General features: G+C 42.8%; 1 protein-coding gene across 2 annotated transcripts; it reads left to right on the top strand.

Moving 5' to 3' along the window:
- On the top strand, positions 1-22,501 carry LOC139408621 (suppressor APC domain-containing protein 2-like). Of its 2 annotated transcripts, none has more exons than XM_071152713.1 (6): positions 1-917; positions 15,030-15,160; positions 19,378-19,524; positions 20,249-20,353; positions 20,677-20,796; positions 21,063-22,501. In XM_071152713.1, the coding sequence occupies exons 1-6, from the start codon at positions 113-115 to the stop codon at positions 21,189-21,191; spliced, it is 1,437 nt and encodes a 478-aa protein (XP_071008814.1). In that variant the 5' UTR covers positions 1-112; the 3' UTR covers positions 21,192-22,501. The 2 variants fall into 2 exon arrangements, with proteins under 2 accessions (XP_071008814.1, XP_071008815.1); XM_071152714.1 differs by having other exon boundaries at positions 20,680-20,796.
- Positions 22,502-23,872: the final 1,371 nt, after the last annotated feature.

The following is a 23,872-nucleotide window of genomic DNA, read 5'->3' on the forward strand; positions in this document are numbered from 1 at the left end:
ACGAATAGTTGTTGTATCACGCGCAAAGTAATACGACTTTATAACCACGTTATAAGATATATCTTGGTGAGGTTTGAGTTTGCCATTATTCAGTTCAACGATTGATAAATGAATGGCTCTGATAGTGACTGATCGGAGGTGCAAATTGAACGGGTCATCGACAATTTACGGTAGGATTGGCACAAGAAGAGAAGGCAAGACAAGCAGAACCGGTAAAATGCAGCCTAAAGACACGGAATATTCAACAGATGGGTTACCCAAAGCATTTTTACACAGTTTGAGGACACTCTTTGACATCCTTGATGACGGGAAGAGAGGGTATGTGCACATATCGGAGATTGAGAGTCGATGGCAAGGGGCAGATACTCATGATTTGCCCGGCGGGGTGCTGGAGTGCCTGAGGCGGGTGGCCCCACCGCATGGTTGCCTGACATTTGAGCGCTTCGTGGCGGGGTTGCGATACTCCATGCTGAACCCGGACAACAACAACCAAATGAAGGGCCCGTCTGCCCCGGAACACCCGCACTCTAAACAGCACCATCTGCCAGCGCAAAAACCAGCCCCGCTTTCTGCCTGCTCTGTCGGAACTCGGATTGAAAACAAAGTTATTCCACTGGATCCGAGCAACGGGACCAACAAAACGCATCACAACCGCGCGTCCTCACTTCAGAGTCGGTCCAGACATGAGGAGGGGAACACTGGATACCCAGTCACCTCTGTCGCAGGTGGCCCCGTGCGGTACACCAATGCGGGTTATGAGAGATCAGGCAGAAGTTTGGAACGGATTCCCATTGTGCTCGAAAGCGGTTCGTATCGAGAAGATTCGGTTCGAATGGTGAAGCAAGCGCATCCACAGCAGAGTCGGGTGAGGTCCATAGAGTCCCTTGCGCTCGAGTCACCAAGCCTCCAAAAACCAAGTAAGTTTGAATGTCACTCTTGATTGATTTCACATTGTGATAAATTAAATACATATCTGAATGAGTATTGAGTGGGTCTGCAGGACAGATTAATTATCTAAGATCAGGACCAGTCATCCACCTCTCTCTCTCGCTGTCTCTCTCCATGGGTGTATTTTGTTTCTCACTAGGGTAAGCGATCGGGAAAGACTCAATGATGTAAAGCTCATTGATCGTCACTCAGTAATGAGATCAAGTGGGTTGTAAACCGGCCAGGGCTATTCTGCTGTCTCAGTCTCATTGACCCAGTTGTGGACATAGAGTATGAAACACACACACGAGCACTTATCATCGCTATACCAGACACACAGACATACTCTCACTAAACCGCTGCAGCACAACAGGTTAAGTTCCAGGTTACAAAATGTTTAGCATCAAACTAAATCAGTAGTGTAAAGTACTTAAGTAAAAATACATTAAAGTATCTACTTAAGTTGCTTTTTTGGGGTATCTGTACTTTACGATTTATATTTTTGACTACTTTTACTTTTACTGAACTACATTTCTTAAGAAAATAATGTACTTTTTACTCCATACATTTCCCTGACACCAAAAGTAGTCATTACATTTTGAATGCTTAGCAAGACAGGAATATGGCCCAAATCACACAATTATCAAGAGAACATCCCTGGTCATCCCTACTGCCTCTGATCCTCTGGGCACACTAAACACAAATGCTTCGTTTGTAAATTATGTCTGTGTGTTGGAGTGTGCCCCTGGCTATTTGTACATTTTAAAAACACTAAAATGGTGCCGTCTGGTTTGCTTAATATAAGGAATTTGAAATTATTTATACCTTTACTTTTAATTTTGATACTTAAGAATATTTTAGCAAATACATTTACTTTTGATATTTAAGTATTTTTAAAACCAAATACTTTTAGACTTTTATTCAAGTAGTATTATACTGGGTGACTTTCACTTTTACTTGAGTCATTTTATATTAATGTATCTTTACTTTTACACAAGTAGGAAAATTGGGTACTTTTTCCACCACTGGACTAAGTGTCAGCTGCCCTCTGAGCTCTTGATGCATGCAGTCTCGCAGGTTGACGTTTATTGTCATGAATCTTGCCCTGGAGGCAGAACTGAGCGATTTCCTCTAGATGGGCCAGCTGCAAAGTCAATATTGGCTATGTGTGATCCACCGCCTCCATTCGGCCTTATGTAGACTAGTAACATTTGAAATTGCTTTTTTAAATTATTTTTTTACATTGGATAAAAGTAGAGATTCAGAGCTACAAAATGGTACATCATACACTGCAGTTGAGAAACAATGAGAAAGTAATTCTGCTTTGAAAGTTGACAAACTTGTAACCCCACTTTTGAGAAAATGTCCCTTGAATGTTTTGGTACACCTACTGGAGAGCTCGTCTTTGTCTACACCTATTCAGCATCGTTCACACACCCTTAAGCCTTAGCCCCACCTATCTCTTTACAAAACTCCAGGTAATTATACACTTCATCTAGTACTTGGCCTATATCCTAATCTGACTTTGAAAGTGTCCAGATAAAAATATTTTATTTATATTCTATAATTAGCCTATTAGATGATGCTTACCCAGACACTTGTCGAAGTTGATAGGTCATGTGAAAGAAACGCTATAATCACCCCCAACCACATCTAGAAAAGTGGATGGGTCACTATTGTCTAGACATGTACAGTACACATGTTCATGATATACAATAGATGTCCGTAACCACCCCCAGACATACCTGGCTAACTTGATGGGTCATGTAATCATTCTATTGCGAAGTAGAGTCTTTTGTTTAGACATGTAGCCAGCTAGCTAGCTAAACAATGAACCATAATCCCAGCCCATAGCTACAGTACAAATGGATTGTCATAGCTAGCCACTATGCATGAAATGATAGAGTATGAATCTGCAGGTAGGTAAAACTGTTAATGTTAGCTAGATAGCTGTGTACTGTACATGTCTAGACAATAGTGACCCATCCACTTTTCTTGAAAGTCCAATATCTTAAAATCTTGACTGCTGACATGCAAAACATTTTGGGACTGTATCAATAGTGGACTAATGAAAAAGATACCAAAAGTTAGTTTTTGAGTGGATTTTCCATTTAAGATTCAGTGCTGGCAGTCAACATATAATAATAAAATAATAAAAAACAGAACACATTACCTGGAATGACATTCACTCTCACAGGTGGCCAAAAATAACAAACTGAAAGCCACAGCCCCAATAGGGCCAGGCCTCCAAAATCACATTGATCTGTCAAAGTCGTTATTTGATTTCAGACTAATTGAATAAGTTGAAAGAACCAAAGCGTAATTTTGGATCATACCAATCAGAAAAAACACTTCAGGTGAAGAACTGTGCCGTCCTACTTTTTACAGTGCAGGACAAGTACTGTGCAATAGGCTCCATTTTCAGTCAGCTAACTGATTCCCAGATCTTTTGATCACATCCTTTCTTTTAGTGTGAAGGTGCCTACTCTGAGCTTGTCATCACAGCCTTGTAACTTCTAATTTGACCTCACCTACACACATTCTAACACCAAACCTTACCCTACACTACACACATACTGCTAGTGTCAGTGTTTATGGACAGCTCTCTTCAATAACTTAGCTGTTTGTTCTCTCCCTCTATGTGAAGATGATAAGACCAGCCACACCGCTGCTGTACATTTTCTAGCCATTGAACCACTGGAACCACTGCCAAATTGCCACATTAGAACAGAGAACCAGAGCCCACAGCTAGGGGCCACAGCTAGGGGTCAATCCTTCCACACTCGCTGGTATTTTACTAATGGGTGAGCTCAGCTAACTAACCACCATTATTTCAAAGCCCTGGTATGCCTTTTAAATCTCTCCGCTCCAGTGAAAAGTGTGTAATTGAGTAATTGGCCTCCAACTTGTCCAGCGTGAGTCACAGATCATGTCTCAAATTCCTCAGGATGCTTAGCCAGAGTTTAGACTGGGGTTTGGACTGCTGCTAACGGGATCATCAGCCCAACCTTTACTGGTCCTTTCCCGGTGCCCTCATTAGACTGGCCTGTGTTCACCGAGGTCGGGAAAGCCATGGAGAAAATCCTGCTTTGTCACATGCATCACACACACACACACACACACACACACACACACACACACACACACACACACACACACACACACACACACACACACACACACACACACACACACACACACACACACACACACACACACACACACACACACACACACACACACACACTTTCTCACTCACTCTCTCACACACTCTCTCACACACACACTCTCTCTCTCTCTCTAATGGCCTTGCTGAATCCAAGCCTGTCTGTCTGTATAACTGGGAATGTCTGAAGCTATAACTGTGACATGTCCGTGAAGAAGCAGCCTGGAGGCCCTGGATAGCTACTTACGTCAGTGCCACATAGCCACTCTAGAGGAGCCTGTACATGGGATTGGAAAGTGTGGTGAATGGTGATGTTAACTCCCCCAGCAAACCCGCTGGATTAGAGCAGATTACCACACGCAGGGTAATTGAGGCACGGCAGCTGTGAAATCCTGCCCACCCCTGAAGAAGCGCCATTACCCTGCACTCCCTCTCTCTCTGGCACCCTATTATCTACATAGTGCACTATATAGGGAATAGAGTGACATTTGGGATGCTGTCTCTTCTTGGGGGATGTCCACAACCATGGATAGAGGTCACGGCTGCCCCTGTGGTACTCAGTGAAGAGGCTGATGTGGTATTGGAGCAGGGTAATGGGCCAGCGGCTGGTGCTGGATTGTGGGCTATGGTCTACAGAGCTACTGACCCCAATGCTTTAGTGTCCTGCCAAGGTTATGCTGAATTAAAGGCATAATAACAATTATCATTCCTCTGGAGCACTGGAAAATAATTCCCACGCTTTTAAAGGCAGCTTCTGGACAGCATCACTGTGTGGGTGAAATGACATCCATGCTATATGATGCTCTAAACATTAGGAAAGATTTAACATTTTTCATGGCTGCAGATCCTGCTGTTCTATCTTTGTGTATCTGAGCAGTGAGCTGTAGGCAGCCAGACAGGCGGAGGAGGCTGTGTGGAAGTGGTTGGACAGAGAGAGAGAGAGAGCCTGTCAGAGCTTGCCTTCCTGACCTGTCTGACTGCAGATTAACTGTGAGGTGTGAGGAACAACTCACCTCAGGAAAAACTGGCTCTGGAGAGAGAGAGAGAGAGAGAGAGAGAGCGAGAGAGAGAGAGAGCGAGAGAGAGAGGCACAGAGTACAGGAGGGACATTCTTTGTCAGCCGTTACTGCTCAAGACAACATGACATCACCTGTGGATGCATGGAGCAATAGAAACTACTATAAAGATGTCCCTCAACTGCCTGGAATGTTATTCATTCACAGCACAACAGAGTTAGGAATGTAGCACAGGCAAAGTCAGTGCCATATGTGATAATGTCAATATTTCCATCAACACTGAGTTAATAATAGACAATGCTACGGTAAATGTTAAACTATTGTTAGCCTTCTATCCAAGTGTTAAAGAGACTCTATAATGAGTGCAAATAAAATGAGCTGAGTCTAGATCAGTTGAGTGTGATAGAATAAGCCTACAGGTTCCCCCGTGGGTCACCATCTTATCTTCTTCCTCTGTAGGGCAGATTCTGACCCTGATATGATGATTTCAATACTAACTAATTATCTTTCTTGCTGTCTCTCCCACTGTCTCGCTCTTTCTCTTCTCTATACTCTCTCTCACTGACTGGCTCTTTCTCACATGCTCCCTCAAACTAACCTCTCCTCTGCTGTACAATCAAAAAAGTTTTTCATCACAATTTCTTGCTGCTGGAATGGAAAAACAATACATGTTGTGTTTATGTGTTTAGACCAAATGGGAAATGGCACATCGACAGAGGAAACCATTTCAATTAGCAATGCTGTTATAAGGTGTGCAAATGAGGCTTACATACACTGGTAAACAATATCCTCTTCGGGTGCCAGAGTCCAACTTGAAGACTATCTAGAAACACTAAACTAGGAGCTTTACATATTTCTCCTTACATATTTGGCCACTCTGAACCCCACATACTTCTGCCCTCAAGGAATTATATCCAGTTACCGATTAACAGGATTTCTGGGAGTCATGACACAACATGGAAGAGTATCATGTTTTTCCTGCTCTGTTATCTACTATCACCTGAACTTGCATTTTCTTCTCATCTCCCCCCTCAGAAATGTAAATTGTCCACATTCAAAACAACCAGAGGGAAACCTCTTGTCTCTCAGTTGATATTGGTTAGCAGGGAGATTAGCTTCCTCGTGTGGCCACCATAGGCACTGCAGGATGTCTCACACACAATATCAAATCAAATTCTATTTGTCACATGTGCCAAATACAATAGGTGTAGACCTTACAGTGAAATGCTTACTTGCAAGCCCTTAACCAACAATGCAGTTAAAAAAAAAAAGAAAGTATTTACTCAAATAAACTGAAAATAAATAAAAAGAAGAAAATAGAAAAATAACAAATAATTAAAGAGCAACAATAAAATATCAGTAACGAAGCTATATACAGGGGGTACCGGTACAGAGTCATTGAGCGGTGGCACAGTTTAATTGAGGTAATATGTACATGTAGGTAGAGGTAAAGTAACTATGCATAGATATTAAACAGAGTAGCAGCAGCGTAATGCAAATATGGGACGATAATGAAAATAGTCCAGGTAGCCATTTGATTAGCTGTTCAGGAGTCTTATGGCTTGGGGGTAGAAGCTTTTAAGAAGCCTTTTGGACCTAGACTTGGCAATCCGGTACCGCTTGCTGAGGACTTTGGCAAATTTTATGGGGTTCCTCTAACACCGCCTGGTATAGAGTTCCTGGATGGCAGGAAGCTTGGCCACAGTGATGTACTGGGCCGTATACACTACCCTCTGTAGTGCCTTGCGGTCGGAGGCCGAGCAGTTGCCATACCAGTTGGTGATGCAACCAGTGGTGCAGCTGTATAACTTTTTGAGGATCTGAGGACCCATGCCAGGGGGAAAAGGAGTTGTTGTGCCCTCTTAACGACTGTCTTGGCATGTTTGAACCATAATAGTTTGTTGGTGATGTGGACACCAAGGAACTTGAAGCTCTCAACCTGCTCCACTACAGCCCCGTCAATGAGAATAGGGGCATGCTCAGACCTCCTTTACCTGTAGTCCACAATCATCTACTTTGTCTTGATTACGTTGAGGGAGAGCTTGTTATCCTGGCACCACACTGCCAGGTCTCTGACCTCCTCCCTATAGGCTGTCTCATCATTGTCAGTGAGACACACACACACTCACAAGATTTGGGGTGGGTTTGTGGTGATAATGTGTTAGTCTGATGTTATCTCTGGTGATTCAAACTCAAATTTGCCTGATGTGAACCATGCTTCAAACAAAAGAGAATTGTTCACTTGCATAATCAAATCAAATGTATTTATAAAGCCCTTCTTACATCAGCTGATATCTCAAAGTGCTGTACAGAAACCCAGTCTAAAACCCCAAGCAGCAAGCAATGCAGGTGTAGAAGTACATAAAGCTGGAAAGGGTTACAAAAGTATCTCTAAAAGCCTTGATGTTCATCAGTCCACGGTAAGACAAATTGTATATAAATGGAGAAAGTTCAGCACTGTTGCTACTCTCCCTAGGAGTGGCCGTCCTGCAAAAATGACTGCAAGAGCACAGCGCAGAATGCTCAATGAGGTTAAGAAGAATCCTAGAGTGTCAGCTAAAGATGTACAGAAATCTCTGGAACATGCTAACATCTCTGTTGACGAGTCTACGATACGTAAAACACTAAACAAGAATGGTGTTCATGGGAGGACACCACGGAAGAAGCCACTGCTGTCCAAAAAAAAACATTGCTGCACGTCTGAAATTTGCAATAGTCACCTGGATGTTCCACAGCACTACAGTAGAATATTTTGTGGACAGATGAAAGTTGAGTTGTTTGGAAGGAACACAACACTATGTGTGGAAAAAAAAGGCACAGCACACCAACATCAAAACCTCATCTCAACTGTAAAGTATGGTGGAGGGAGCATCATGGTTTGGGGCTGCTTTGCTGTCTTAGGGCCTGGACAGCTTGCTACCATTGACAGAAAAAGGAATTCCCAAGTTTATCAAGACATTTTCTAATACAATAAAATTGTATTTGTCACATGCGCCGAATGCAACAGGTGTAGTAGACCTTACAGTAAAATGCTTACTCACAAGCCCTTAGCCCTTAATCATAAGTAATTGAGGAGCAGCAGTAAAATAACAATAGTGAGGCTATATACAGGGGGCACCGGTATAGAGTCAATGTGCGAGGGCACCGGTTAGTCGAGGTAATTGACGTAATATATACATGTGCGTAGAGTTATTAAAGTGACTAATGCGTAGATAATAACAGAGTAGCAGCAGCATAAAAGAGGGGGGGGGGGGGGGGGTGCAAATGGTCTGGGTAGCCATTTGATTGGATGTTCAGGAGACTTATGGCTTGGGGGTTGAAGCTTCTTGGACCTAGACTTGGCACTCCGGTACAGCATGCCGTGCGGTAGCAGAGAGAACAGTCTATGGCTAGGGTGGCTGGAGACTTTGACCATTTTTTGGTGCTTCCTCTGACACCTCCTAATATAGAGGTCCTGGGTGGCAAGAAGCTTGGCCCAAGTGATGTACGCTCTGCAGTGCCTTGCGGTCGGAGGCCAAGCAGTTGCCATAACAGGCAGTGATGCAACCATGCTCTCGGTGGTGCAGCTGTAGAACCTTTTGAGGATCTGAGGACCCATGCCAAATCTTTTCAGTCTCCTGAGGGGGAATAGGAGTTGTTGTGCCCTCTTCACGACTGTCTTGGTGTGCTTGGACCATGTTAGTTTGTTGGTGATGTGGACACCAAGGAACGTGAAGCTCTCAATCTGCTCCACTACAGCCCCGTCGATGAGAATGGGGGCGTGCTCTGTCCTCCTTTTCCTGTAGTCCACAATCATCTCCTTATTCTTGATCACATTGAGGATGAGGTTGTTGTCCTGGCACCACACTGCCAGGTCTCTGACCTCCTCTATATAGGCTGTGTCATCATTGTTGGTGATCAGGCAAACCACTGTTATGTCATCGGCAAACTTAATGATGGTGTTGGAGTCGTGCCTGGCCGTGCCGTCATGAGTGAACAGGGAGTACAGGAGGGGACTGAGCATGCAGGAAGTCCAGGATCCAGTTGCAGAGGGAGGTGTTTAGTCCCAGGGTCCTTAGCTTAGTGATGAGCTTTGAGGGCACTATGGTGTTGAATGCTGAGCTGCGGTCAATGAATAGCATTCTCACATAGATGTTCCTTTTGTCCTGGTGTGAAAGGGCAGTGTGGAGAGCAATAGATTACATCATCTGTGGATCGGTTCCGGCGGTATGCAAATTGGAGTGGGTCTAGGTTTTCTGGGATAATGGTGTTGATGTGAGCCGTGACCAGCCTTTCAAAGCACTTCATGGCTACAGATGTGTGTGCTACGGGTCGATAGTCATTTAGGCAGGTTACCTTAGTGTTCTTGGACACAGGGACTATGGTGGTCTGCTTGAAACATGTTGGTATTACAGACTCAGACAGGGAGAGGTTGAAAAAGTCAGTGAAGACACTTGCCAATTGGTCATCGCATGCTCAGAGTACACGTCCTGGTAATCCTTCTGGCCCTGCGGCCTTGTGAATGTTGACCCGTTTAAAGGTCTTACTCACATCAGCTGCGGAGAGCGTGATCACAGTCATCCGGAACAGCTAATGCTCTCATGCATGTTTCAGTGTTACTTGCCTCGAAGCGAGCATAGAAGTTATTTAGCTTGTCTGGTAGGCTCGTGTCACTGGGCAGCTCTCAGCTGTGCTTCCCTTTGTAGTCTGTAATGGTGATACTAACACATCCGATGAGTGTCGGAGCCGGTGTAGTATGATTCGATCTTAGTCCTGTGTTGAAACTTTGCCTGTTTGATTGTTCATCAGATCAGGCAAATCAGGATTTCTTATAAGCTTCCGGAACATATTCCAGTCGGTGCTAGGAAAACAGTCCTGTAGCTTAGCATCTGCATCATCTGACCACTTTTTTATTGACTGAGTCACCGATGAAACCCTGCTTTAATTTTTGCTTGTAAGCAGGAATTAGGAGGATAGAATTATGGTCAGATTTGCCAAATGGAGGGCGAGGGGGAGCTTTGTACACGTCTCTGTGTGTGGAGTAAATGTGGTTTAGAGTTTTTTCCCCTCTGGTTGCACATTTAACATGCTGATAGAAATCAGGTAAAACAGATTTAAGTTTCCCTGTATTAATGTCCCCAGCCGCTAGGAGCGCCGCCTCTTTTTCTGTTTGCTTATTGCGGTATACAGCTCGTTGAGTGCGGTTTTAGTGCCAGTGCCAGTCTGTGGTGGTATGTAGAAAGCTATGAAAAATACAGATGAAAACTTTCTAGATAGATAGTGTGGTCTACAGCTTATCATGAGATACTCTACCTCAGGCTTTACGTGCATTTAGCTCGTCCAATTTATTTTCCAGCGATTGTGCGTTGGTCAGTAGTACGGATGGCAAGGACAGATTAGCCACGCGTCAGCAGATCCTCACAAGGCAGCCCGATCTCTTTCCGCAATATCTTTTCCGTCGCTTTCTCCTGCGAATGACGGGGATGAGTGCCTGTTCGGGTGTCTGGAGTAAATCCCTCTCAACCGACTCATTAAGGAGAAATGCTTCATCCAGATCAAGGTGAATAATCACTGTTCTGATTTCCAGAGGCTCCTATCGGGCAAAAACAATGGTAGCAGCAACAATATGTACAAAATAAGTTACAAAAAATGTGAAAAAACAAACAAAATAGCATGGTTGGTTAAGAGCCCATGAAACGGTAGCCATCCTTTCTGGCGCCATTACATTTTGCAGGAGAATGTTAGGCTATCTGTCCGCCAATTGAAGCTCAACAGAAGTTGGGTGATGCAACAACGACCCAAAATACAGATGTAAATCAACAACAGAATGGCTTCAACAGAAGAAAATATGCCTTCTGGAGTGGCCCAGTCAGAGTCCTGATCTCAACCCAATGGAGATGCTGTGGCATGACCTCAAGAGAGCAGTTCACACCAGACATCCCAAGAATATTGCTGAACTGAAACAGTTTTGTAAAGAGCAATGGTCCAAAATTCCTCCTGACTGTTGTGCAGGTCTGATCAGAAACTACAGAAAACGTTTGGTTGAGGTTATTGCTGCCAAAGGAGGATCAACCAGTTATTAAATTCAAGGGTTCACATACTTTTTCCACCTTGCACTGTGAATGTTTACACAGTGTGGTCAATAAAGACATAAAAACATATAATTGTTTGTGTGTTATTAGTTTAAGCAGACTGTGTTTGTCTATTGTTGTGACCTAGAGGAAGATCAGATCAAATTTTATGACCAATTTATGCAGAAATCCATGTATAAACAAAGGGTTCTCATACTTTTTCTTGCCACTGTAGATAAAAACCTTCATCCACTGAACACAACAGAGCGAGTCAGAACTTCTCTCGTCTCTGGCTTTCATGTCCACCTAGCTCTATGTATTTGATACTAACATTATATAAGAGCAAAGATACCCAAACACTAACATGTACCTAAAGTTTATGTTATTCCTTACAAATGGTTATGTTTTCATTTAATGTGTTAGGTGATGGGTACCCAGAAGCATATACAGAGTTCAAACAGTATTGGGACAGTGACACATTTTTCTTGTTGTTTTGGCTCTGTACTCCAGCACTTTGGGTTTGAAATGATACAATGACTATGAAGTTAAAGTGCAGACTGTCAGCTGTAATTTGAACGAATCGTGAATAATGACGAGTGATAAAGTTACAGATGCACAAGTATCAAACCCCCAAGACATGCTAACCTCTCACCATTACAATAACAGGGGAGGTTAGCATTATTTGGAGGAGTATGATATTTGTGCATCTGTAACTTTGTCACTCATCATTATTCATGATTCATTCAGGATTATCCGTAATCATGGTAGCATCGACATGAATGTAGAAGTGTTTAGAAACATATTCTATTCTTATTTACAATAAAAGTGAATCTAAAATGACACAATACATTATTTACCATTAATTTCTATTGGGCACAAAATAATCTGAAACACAAACAAAACAAGCAACATTTCCATAGACATGGAAATGTCTGCTCTATCCAAAATTACAACCAACTAGTTGCAGCATTACCACAAAAAATGGAGGAGGCAGGTAGAAGGGGGAAAAAGTAATGAACTTATCTGTCGGCCCTGCATTAAAGACCATCATTTGTTAAAGAAAACTGTGATAAATAAAAATATATACCAGTTTCATTTAAGGACCAAAAAATTGACAGCTGTGCCATATAAATTGCAAAATAGTTGGGAACAGATTTTTGATGGACCAATTCCATGGCACATGGTTTATGAATTGACACGCAAAACGACGCTGGATTCAAAACTTAGAATTTTCTATTTAAATGATTATACAAAATTCTTGCAACCAATAGAATGTTATATATATGGGGGATACAATCTTCCCAGCTCTGCAGATTTTGCTGTGAGGAGGCAGAGTCATTAGATCATGTATTTTGGTACTGTCCATATGTAGCTTGTCCAGGTCCAGGAATGGATGAAGAATTGCAACATTTACCTAGAACTAACACTACAGATAGCAATACTGGGTGATTTGAAAAGTCATAGTCAATGGATTATTAAAATAATATTTATTTTAGCAAAAATGTTTCTTTAATTTACAATCTGTAGAAACTATGAGAATAAAAGGTTCAGTACTTTTGTGAAGCATCACAGCACAGTTGAAAAATGTATGGCAAATAGAAATCCAATATTGATGGTGTTAAGAGATAGATGGGAGGGGTTGAATGGAGCTGAATGATGGGACTAATAACAACAAGATAACCAATGTAAAAACATACGGGGTCTGTAAAATGTATATAGGTTCAGAACTTTTGTGAAATAGCACAGTTACAAATATATGGCAAATAGAAATCAAACTGGATGGACATCAGAAATAGAGGCCAGGACTAAAAACAAACAAAATATAACTATTGTAAAATAGATTGTGTCTGTAAAATGTGATTAGTATGTATAAGCTGGAAGTAGAAGCATAAGTGTTATTGTTTATTAGTTTACTCCAATTGCGGGAGGGGGGTAGGGTTTGGAAATAATAAAGGAAGGTATATTCTTTAAAAAAAGTGTGTGTGTATGTATATATACAAGTTTACATACACCTTAGCCAAATACATGTAAACTCAGTTTTTCACAATTCCTGACATCTAATCCTAGTAAAAATTCCCTGTCTTAGGTCAGTTAGGATCACCACTTTATTTTAAGAATGTGAAATGTCAGAATAATAGTTGAGAGAATGATTTATTTCAGCTTTTATTTCTTTCATCACATTCCCAGTGGGTCAGAAGTTTACATGCACTCAATTAGTATTTGGTAGCGTAGCCTTTAAATTGTTTAACTTGGGTCAAACGTTTCGGGTAGCCTTCCACAAGCTTCCTACAAAAAGTTGGGTGAATTTTGGCCCATTCCGCCTGACAGAGCTGGTGTAACTGAGTCAAGTTTGTAGGCCTCCTTGCTCGCACACGTTTTTTCAGTTCTGCCCACAAATTTTCTATAGGATTTAGGTCAGGGCTTTGTGATGGCCACTCAATACCTTGACTTTGTTGTCCTTAAGCCATTTTGCCACAACTTTGGAAGTATGCTTGGGGTCATTGTCCATTTGGAAGACCCATTTGCTTTTTTATGGCGGTTTTGGAGCAGTGGCTTCTTCCTTGCTGAGCGGCCTTTCAGGTTATGTCGGTATAGGACTCGTCGGTATAGGACTCGTACTGTGGATATAGATATTTTTTGTACCTGTTTCCTCCAGCAGCTTCACAAGGTCCTTTGCTGTTGTTCTGGGATTGATTTGCGCTTTTCACACCAAAGTACATTAATCTCTAGGAGACAAAACGTGGTACCTTCAGGCGTTTGGAAATTGCTCCCAACTATGAACCATACGTGTGGAGGTCTAGAATTTATTTTCTGAGGTCTTGGCTGATTTATTTGGATTTTCCCATGATGTCAAACAAAGAGGCACTGAGTTTGAAGGTAGGCCTTGAAATACATCAACAGGTACACCTCCAATTGACTCAATTGATGTCAATTATCCTATCAGAAGCTTCTAAAGCCATTCAATAATTTTCTGGAATTTTCCAAGCTGTTTAAAGGCACAGTCAACTTAGTGTATGTAAACTTCTACAGTGAATTATAAGTGAAATAATCTGTCTGTAAACAATTGTAGGAAAAATGACTTGTGTCATGCACAAAGTAGATGTCCTAACTGACATGCCATAACTATAGTTTGTTAACAAGAAATTTGTGGAGTGGGTGAAAAATGAGTTTTAATGACTCCAACCTAAGTGTATGTAAACTTCCGACTTCAACTGTATGTATAAATGTATGTGTATGTATGCATATATATGTGTATATGTATGAATGCTTATATATATATATATATATGTGTGGTTATGTATATGTATGTATGTACTGTATGTATATATAAATATATATATATTGGGTGGAATATATATATATATATACCAAAAATATATATGGGAGATTGGAAATGATGCAGACAATTAACATTGATGGAAGCAACAATCTACCCGCAATATTAAAGCTGATCCACCTCCCCCCCAAAAAACAGCCAAGTCACAAGCTTGATGTAGTCATTGTGTGCTATGAATATGAAACTAAATGCTTAACTTTTTACTATTTTAATACACATATAAGTGAATTTGTCTCAATACTTTTGGTCCCCTAAAATGGGGGGACTATGTACAAAAAGTGTTGTAATTTCTAAACATTTCACCCAATATGGATGAAATTACCATCAAATTAAAGCTGACAGTCTGCACTTTAACCTCATAGTCATTGTATCCAAAGTGCTGGAGTACGGAGACAAAACAACAGAATTTTCACTGTCCCTATAGTTTTGGAGCTCACTGTACAATGTACTAACCAGACAGTTGATACCTGTGTTCCAGACAAGATCTGGAAGTCAGTTGGTGACCACCCCTTCCTGCCCTCTCTCTGGTCCAGGTATTGTGGAGGCTGGTTTGCCGAGGTCCCAGAGTGAATCAGCCACAGGATTCACTGCCTCCAGACGCCATGGGCGGAGCCGGGATGAGCAGAGACGCCACACCATCACCAACGGAGTGGGTTATGGAATGGTACGTACACGCGTGCACACTCACACACACACACACACACACACACACACACACACACACACACACACACACACACACACACACACACACACACACACACACACACACACACTGTTGCACAGATTTAAGAGAGGCAGTCAAACAACCATGTTCTCAACGCTGGTGATGTTCAGTGATGGTGTTCATGTTAGGGGTAATTTTATCTAGAGGGTAGAGCTGAGAGCTGAGGAACAGTTCCATATATAAACAGGCCTTTCTGCTCTGTGCAGACTTCTACTGCTCTCTGGCACTTTGTTTCTGTTGGCCAACACCCACCATTCCACCCCTCTCCCTACTTCCCTCCCCCTTTTTTCTCAGTCCAACCCCTCCCCTACTGTTGCCCTCCCAATCTCCTGCCCCCCTTCCATGCCTCTCTCTCTCTCTCTCTCTCTCTCTCTCTTCCTCTCTCCCCCTGCCTCTCATTTCTCTGAACCCTATTCTCTCTCCCTCTCTCTCTGTCTTTTCCTTTCTCCTTCCACTCTTTCTCTGTGTTGAGTTGTAGAGGGAGCTGCTCCCCCTCCCCCTCCCTCCTCCCCCCTCTGATTGCCTGTCCACATGGTAATGAGCCGGGTCGGACCCAGGGGCCTGGAAGCAGGGGACTCGCTTGGTCCACCCGGCCCAGCCTGGACAGCAGTTTGGGCAGCCTACACCACTGTCTTCATCCCTCTCAGCAGCAGTCTGTACAGCAGCAAGGCACTGCACTTTTTCCTTTGGGTGAGTGAGAACAATTACAGGAGAGACGAAGAGAAGGAAGGATATTTAGACTGGCCATTGAGGAGTTTCCATGTATATACATGTCTACTACCCACTCCAGATGCATGTCAAGCTGTGTCAATATTTAACTATGGAGTTATGAGCAGAGTCAGAGAGAGATAACAAGTTGTCAACTAGCTGAATGTTTGACAGTTCTGTTGTGTGTCTGTGGTTAATGAGTTGTTGAAGCTAGTGAACAGTGCCAGTGGACAGTGCTAGTGTGGGTTTGTATCAGGTTGTGTCTTGTTGATAACATGTAAACCCCTAGTTGTCATGTTAATGCTCTAGCAGTTGTATGGTAGTTTGTACTGTTTGGAGCTGCTGTGTAGACTAGCCCCATGCACATTATATAGAAATAAATCATGCCTCAGTATTGAAAATAGGAGAAATCTTCTCCCTGTATTCTCCCTGTATTGGATTTTGGTGATATTGTTTATATGCTTCTCCCTGTATTGGATTTAGGTGATATTGTTTATACAGTGCATTGCGAAAGTATTCGGCCCCCTTGAACTTTGCGACCTTTTGCCACATTTCAGACTTCAAACATAAAGATATAAAACTGTAATCATGAAGTGGAACGACATTTATTGGATATTTCAAACTTTTTTAACAAATCAAAAACTGAAAAATTGGGCGTGCAAAATTATTCAGCCCCCTTAAGTTAATACTTTGTAGCGCCACCTTTTGCTGCGATTACAGCTGTAAGTCGCTTGGGGTATGTCTCTATCAGTTTTGCACATCGAGAGACTGAAATTTTTTCCCATTCCTCCTTGCAAAACAGCTCGAGCTCAGTGAGGTTGGATGGAGAGCATTTGTGAACAGCAGTTTTCAGTTCTTTCCACAGATTCTCGATTGGATTCAGGTCTGGACTTTGACTTGGCCATTCTAACACCTGGATATGTTTATTTTTGAACCATTCCATTGTAGATTTTGCTTTATGTTTTGGATCATTGTCTTGTTGGAAGACAAATCTCCGTCCCAGTCTCAGGTCTTTTGCAGACTCCATCAGGTTTTCTTCCAGAATGGTCCTGTATTTGGCTCCATCCATCTTCCCATCAATTTTAACCATCTTCCCTGTCCCTGCTGAAGAAAAACAGGCCCAAACCATGATGCTGCCACCACCATGTTTGACAGTGGGGATGGTGTGTTCAGCTGTGTTGCTTTTACGCCAAACATAACGTTTTGCATTGTTGCCAAAAAGTTCAATTTTGGTTTCATCTGACCAGAGCACCTTCTTCCACATGTTTGGTGTGTCTCCCAGGTGGCTTGTGGCAAACTTTAACCGACACTTTTTATGGATATCTTTAAGAAATGGCTTTCTTCTTGCCACTCTTCCATAAAGGCCAGATTTGTGCAATATACGACTGATTGTTGTCCTATGGACAGAGTCTCCCACCTCAGCTGTAGATCTCTGCAGTTCATCCAGAGTGATCATGGGTCTCTTGGCTGCATCTCTGATCAGTCTTCTCCTTGTATGAGCTGAAAGTTTAGAGGGACGGCCAGGTCTTGGTAGATTTGCAGTGGTCTGATACTCCTTCCATTTCAATATTATCGCTTGCACAGTGCTCCTTGGGATGTTTAAAGCTTGGGAAATCTTTTTGTATCCAAATCCGGCTTTAAACTTCTTCACAACAGTATCTCGGACCTGCCTGGTGTGTTCCTTGTTCTTCATGATGCTCTCTGCGCTTTTAACGGACCTCTGAGACTATCACAGTGCAGGTGCATTTATACGGAGACTTGATTACACACAGGTGGATTGTATTTATCATCATTAGTCATTTAGGTCAACATTGGATCATTCAGAGATCCTCACTGAACTTCTGGAGAGAGTTTGCTGCACTGAAAGTAAAGGGGCTGAATAATTTTGCACGCCCAATTTTTCAGTTTTTGATTTGTTAAAAAAGTTTGAAATATCCAATAAATGTCGTTCCACTTCATGATTGTGTCCCACTTGTTGTTGATTCTTCACAAAAAAATACAGTTTTATATCTTTATGTTTGAAGCCTGAAATGTGGCAAAAGGTCGCAAAGTTCAAGGGGGCTGAATACTTTCGCAAGGCACTGTATGTGTGTACACAATTAAAATAAACATATTTAATAAAAGCAATCACATTCAACTACATAGAGGTCCCCAATCAATCATTTAACTGCCTGAGAGGCACCAGAACATATAACTGCAGGAAACTCTGGGGCGGAAGGTAGCCTAGTGGTTCGAGCGTTGGGCCAGTAACTGAAAGGTTGCTGGATTGAATCCCCGAACTGACAAGGTAAAAATCTGTCGTTCTGTCCCTGAATAAGGCAGTTAACCCACTGTTCCCTGGTAGGCCGTCATTGTAAATAAGAATTTGTTCTTAACTGACTTTCCTAGTTAATTATAGGTAAAAAAAAAAAAAAAGTGATTTTAGATATGACAACATCATCAGTGTCATGCCATTCTTGGTGTTGTATGCTTTGTCATTTTAACACGGGTGATGTTAGCCTTGTCAGCTAGCTGGGACATGTACCCCCTCTCCCCTCTCTAACTTTTCTATCATTCCCCTTGCACTTCCCCCCTCTCTCTACAGAGCTGCCCTGCCTGTGGCCCACCACACAAACACACAGCCTGACACTGGGTCACGCCTAATTCCAGCCACAATCCCCCGCCACCCCTCTCCGTCTTTCCGTGCTCTCTCTCTCTTTCATCTCTCTTTCTCCTCTCCTCTGTCCTCTGTTTGCAGGTCCCATTCAACCCAGCAGGGCCAGAGCTGAAAGGGGAAATGTGTTTAGTATGCAGTGATGGCACAAGAGGTTTATCCTGGCTGGTTATAGTCCAGATCAGATAACAACAACAGTATCAGCACACTTTGACAATGCTGGTTGGTTTATGTCATTGGGAAATAGGCCTTTGTACAGACATGGTTTTCCCAACAGTGATAGTGTATAGAGAGAGTGGATGACACATCAGGTGGCTGAATGCCAGGAATGGGGCCTGTGCTGTGCTGTGGCACTGGAGGATAAGATGGTCAGCAGAACTCAATACTGTCTGCCTGCCACTGGGACAGGACGGCCTGTTGGAGTGGCTACTGTTTACCCATTCTTAGGTCTATGCACGGTTGCCATGGCGCCGGGCTGATTGCTCCTATGAATATTGCTCTTCCTTTTGAGGTCGGGGTACAATGCTGGCACAATTGGCCCTGGGCCATTGTCTCAGGACAACATTTAGAGATGTAGATTTTTGACCATCATAATCATCATCAACATGCACCTTAGCTAATACACAACATTTACCCTGGGATGATTGTAAATTAGGGACCCCTTTTTTGAAACTCAGGATGAGTCTAAGCTTGAGGAGCAAGCAGCAAGCACACAGAGTCTCCAAATGACTTCAGGTTAGTGACCCAAGTTGATGATCATAGTGAGATAGATGTTGACTCCCTCTTGCTCCAGCTGAAGCAGATGAAGGAGTTGGAACAGGAGAAGGACTCTCTGCTGGCTGGTCTGGAGGTGGTGGAGCGGGCTAGAGAGTGGTACCAGAACCAGATCCACAATGTCACAGAGAGACAGAGACACGTGGGCCAGAGCAACCACTGCACGGTAAGGACTGTTCATTAGGCAGCAAACAGAAGAAAACAAACTGAAACAGGGAGGGACTACCTCCTGGACTTGTCCATTTTCATTTTAAAAATGAATATGTCCCGAGGGCCTCCGAAGAGGCACAGCGGTCTAATGCACTACATCACAGTGCTAGAGGTGTCACTACAGACCCGGGTTCCATCCCAGGTTTTATCACAAACCGGCCGTGATCGGGAGTCCCATAGGATGACGCACAATTGGCCCAGCATTGTCCGGGTTAGGGGAGGGTTTGGCTGGGGGGGCTATACTTGGCTCATTGTGCTCTAGTAACTCCTTGTGGCGGGCCGGGCGCCTGCAGGCTGACCTCGGTTGTCAGTTGGACGGTGTTTCCTCTGACACATTGGTGTGGCTGGCTTCCGGGTTAAGCGTGTGGGTGTCATGAATTGTGGTTTAGCGGGTCAAGTTTCAGAGGATTCATGCCTCGACCTTTGCCTCCTGAGCCCGTTGGGGAGTTGCAGCGATGAGACAAGATCTAAATTGTGGGGGGAAAAGGGAGTAAAAAAAATAAATATATATATATATATACTGTATATATACTGTAAATTACAAGTAAAAAAATATGAATATGTCCTAATGAAGATGACCCAGGTCATGTACAGTATAATGCAGTACAATAGGTATGGATAATATATAAATGATCTGAAACTGTCTAGTTCTTACTGTCTCTCTTTCTCTCTCCCACCAGGATTTCTTCACAGAATCCCAGAATCAAAGTCGCATGGATGTTCTGCTTCCCAAGCTGCAGGAAGCCAACCGCTGCCTTAATGACCTCATTTCCTGCTCTGGAATGGTGAATATTGATGATTCACCTTGAAAGAAGACATATTACCTGACTGTGTGTAACTCAGCCTCCTCACTGCCCTATGAGGAATGGTTGTCTCATATAATTGTGCAATTTCTAAGTTCAGTTTCTAAGTTCAGTTTCTAAGTTCAGTTTCTAAGTTCAAGTTCTAGTAAGAGGAAAACTCTTACTGAAATCCTCTCAGTGGCAATTATATGTTGAAAGTTCTTTCTATGTTTTAGACAGAGAGTATAGTCAACCCTAAACACTGGAGTCTTTACTGAAACATGGTAAATAATGGTGAATAATTTATTTCTCTCTCTCCCTCTTAGCAGTCTTTCCCATTCTCTGGCACCCAGCCCACAGCAATCTCCTCCAGCTCCCAGCCTCCTGCCACTGCCCCACCACAAGCCATTCAGAGACTGAAGGACCAGAACCGCCTTCTCACCCAGGTAAACTGAAGATACTGTTAGATGTCAATTAAATGTACTGTATATACTGTATTTGTATTCGTCCCCACTGTCCCTCTATGATCGTCTAACCTCTACCTATCTCTTCTCTTCTCTCTGCTGCATCGAAGCTCTGTATGTACACTCCTTAAATGCACAATAAAAGCTTGTTTAAACTCTCTTCTCCCCGGTCCATGTCTCCCCTCCTCATTTCCTCCTCTACCACTCCTCCTCTCTCCATCCCTCCATCCCTCTCTACCCTGGTGCAGGAGGTGACTGATAAGAGTGAGCGCATCACTCAGCTGGAGCAGGAGAAGTCTGCTCTGATCAAACAGCTGTTTGAGGCTCGCGCCCGGAGCACGCATGACAGCAGCACCATGGACTCCACCTTCATCTGAATACAGACACCATAATACAACTGTAGTGGTCTCCAGCTCTATCTGACCCCCCTCCACTCACAACAAGACAACTGTATCAGACTCAACTCACCACTCCTGGCATGATGAAAGCACCTTGAACTTTGACCCCCCACTTGACCACACCCTCTGGATCTCCCCAACCGACAACTCCAATAAATGGCCTGTACACTAATCTGGGCCGACCTCTCCCAGAGGAGAGAGACTCCCGAGTCCACCGTCCTCTGATACCTCACCCACTGGGCAGAAAGCCTGGAACACCATAGTCTAACCATTCTTAACTGGGACCTACCCAGGATTCTACTCCCCCTCGAAATACTCCAAGGATCTATTGTGATCCACTAGGATCCTACCTTATTGGACCAGACTTTACCAGACTTTCCAGACTTCCCTCCCATCATAGTATAAGCTATTTGATTGGACATCATGAACTAAATCTCAAACCCCTACATGGAGCTACTGGATCCCTGACAATCACCATGACAACAGCTCCTATACAAATGCATTAGTTGGAGGGGTTCCATTGGACACACACCACACAAAATGTATTTATTTTATGAAACATTTATTCCAGATACTTTTATCTCAGTCATACTTTGGTAGATATCTCTCCCCTTGTATTCCAATATATCCACTTGTGTATCTCAAACCTAATTGAAATGGTTGGTATGATGAGAAGCTGGGCTCTCCTGAGCTGGAGGAGCTTACTGGTTTCTAGAGAGCTTTTCCCATCCCTGGGCGCCGAAGACGTGGATGTCGATTAAGGCAGCCCCTGCACCTCTCTGATTCAGAGGGGTTGGGTTAAATGCGGAAGACACATTTCAGTTGAATACATTCAGTTGGACAACTGACTAGGTATCCCCCTTTCCCTAAGGATGACAACATGACTGTATAGTATCTAATTTACTGATTGTCACTCTTTGTACCCTTAAGTGAGCCAAATACACATGATGTGAAGCACTAGTATATATAGTCTATTATAAACTGGGTGGTTTAAACCCTGAATGCTGATTGGCTGACAGCTATGGTATATCAGACCGTATATCACGGGTATGACAAAACATTTATTTGTACTGCTCTAATTACGTTGTTAACCAGTTTATAATAGCAATAAGACACCTTGGGGGTTGGTGGGGAGTTGGTGGTATATGGCCAATATACCAAGGCTAAGGGCTATATCCAGGCACGCTTTGCGTCGTGCGTAAGAACAGCCCTTAGCCGTGGTATATTGTCCATATACCACACCCCCTCGGGCCTTATTGCTTAATTACCCATCATCTTAAGAGTATAACAGAAGCATCATGTAGCAGCATGTAACTGTTGTTTTGTTTCCCTTGAAGGGAATGTACTAGCACTAGAAAAGTGACACATGTCCTACAAGCCAAGGAGACCTAGTAGAGGAGAGGGTAGGAGAGAAGTTTGCACGTAGAAGAGACTTGAAGATGAGAAGGATTGGTATTTTCTGAATGTGTTTGAGCCCTGGTCCCTGGTGGCAGAGGGACCACTGGAACGGGACAGGGTTCAGAGAAGAGTAATGTTGGATTGGCTAGTGGGAAAAAACGAGTCCTCCTTGGTTGATAGACTTCAAATGTAATGTAATGTGCTGTAATGATTCATGCGAGACTGGCTTTATAGTGCCACTTCCTCGCTGCCTTCCTACAGAGGTGTCTCAGAGTCTTTGTGTCAAAAATGAGTAATGCCATGTTAGTACAGGATGAACAGAATGTGCTTTGTGAGACCTGGTTCGCTGAGAGGTTAAAACCAAGCATAGGTACTGCTGCTCTTTCAATGCTGTGCTCATAATGGTCCCACCGAATCAGAATCTAAACCAGTGGCCTCATAAACCACATAGTCAACTGGGCCCATTCAATCTTGAATCCTCTTACATTTCTAATTGACAAGATGTTTTTTAGTGGCAGTAATTGCTATTTAACGCAACTATGTAATGATTTTGCAATGCAACTCTTATTAGGTACTGTTGTGATGTCTGCATATAAATACTCTCTGCTGTGACTGACTGCCTAGCTGTCTCTCCTGTTTGATTTTATGTATTTGGTCTTGTGATTATCTTGCTTCACATTGCATGTTAGTGAATGCCTCGCTATCCTTTCCTCTTTCTATTTAAGTATTCCCACTTAACAGTAAAGTGAACTTGACCATAAGGTGCTATAATCAGACCCCCTTTTTATTTATCTTGTAGTGTTTCACCTTGGGATCACTTTGACTTCACTCTTCTATTCCTTTGTAATTACAGGGTCAATCCAGATGGCAGTCATCAGTGGTAGAGGGTTTTGAAGATTTGATATATTGCCTCTTGTTGCACAAAGTTTACTTGATTTAGAAAGAGGTCACCTCTATTCAGGGGGATGTTATAGGATGGTGACTGAAAAGCTGTTGGGTGCAGATGTCTCCAAGTCATGTTTTACATGGCACAGTTGGGAGCTTAGACCTTTCATATTACTCCTCAATTAATATTCCAACCTCTTTTCCAGCACAGCAAACATTTAGAAAATGAAGTAAAATTGAAAAAATACTTACTTTGGTTAAACAAATGTTTATATGGACAGCACACTGGGAAAATATGACACATTTGTATTAATATTTGATTGAGTTGTCAGAAAACATGAATTCAAATCGAAATCAACCAAAACTTGTTGTTGATT

This window comes from Oncorhynchus clarkii, chromosome 5 (genome assembly GCF_045791955.1).
Source record: "Oncorhynchus clarkii lewisi isolate Uvic-CL-2024 chromosome 5, UVic_Ocla_1.0, whole genome shotgun sequence".
NCBI classification, from domain to species: Eukaryota; Metazoa; Chordata; class Actinopteri; order Salmoniformes; family Salmonidae; genus Oncorhynchus; species Oncorhynchus clarkii.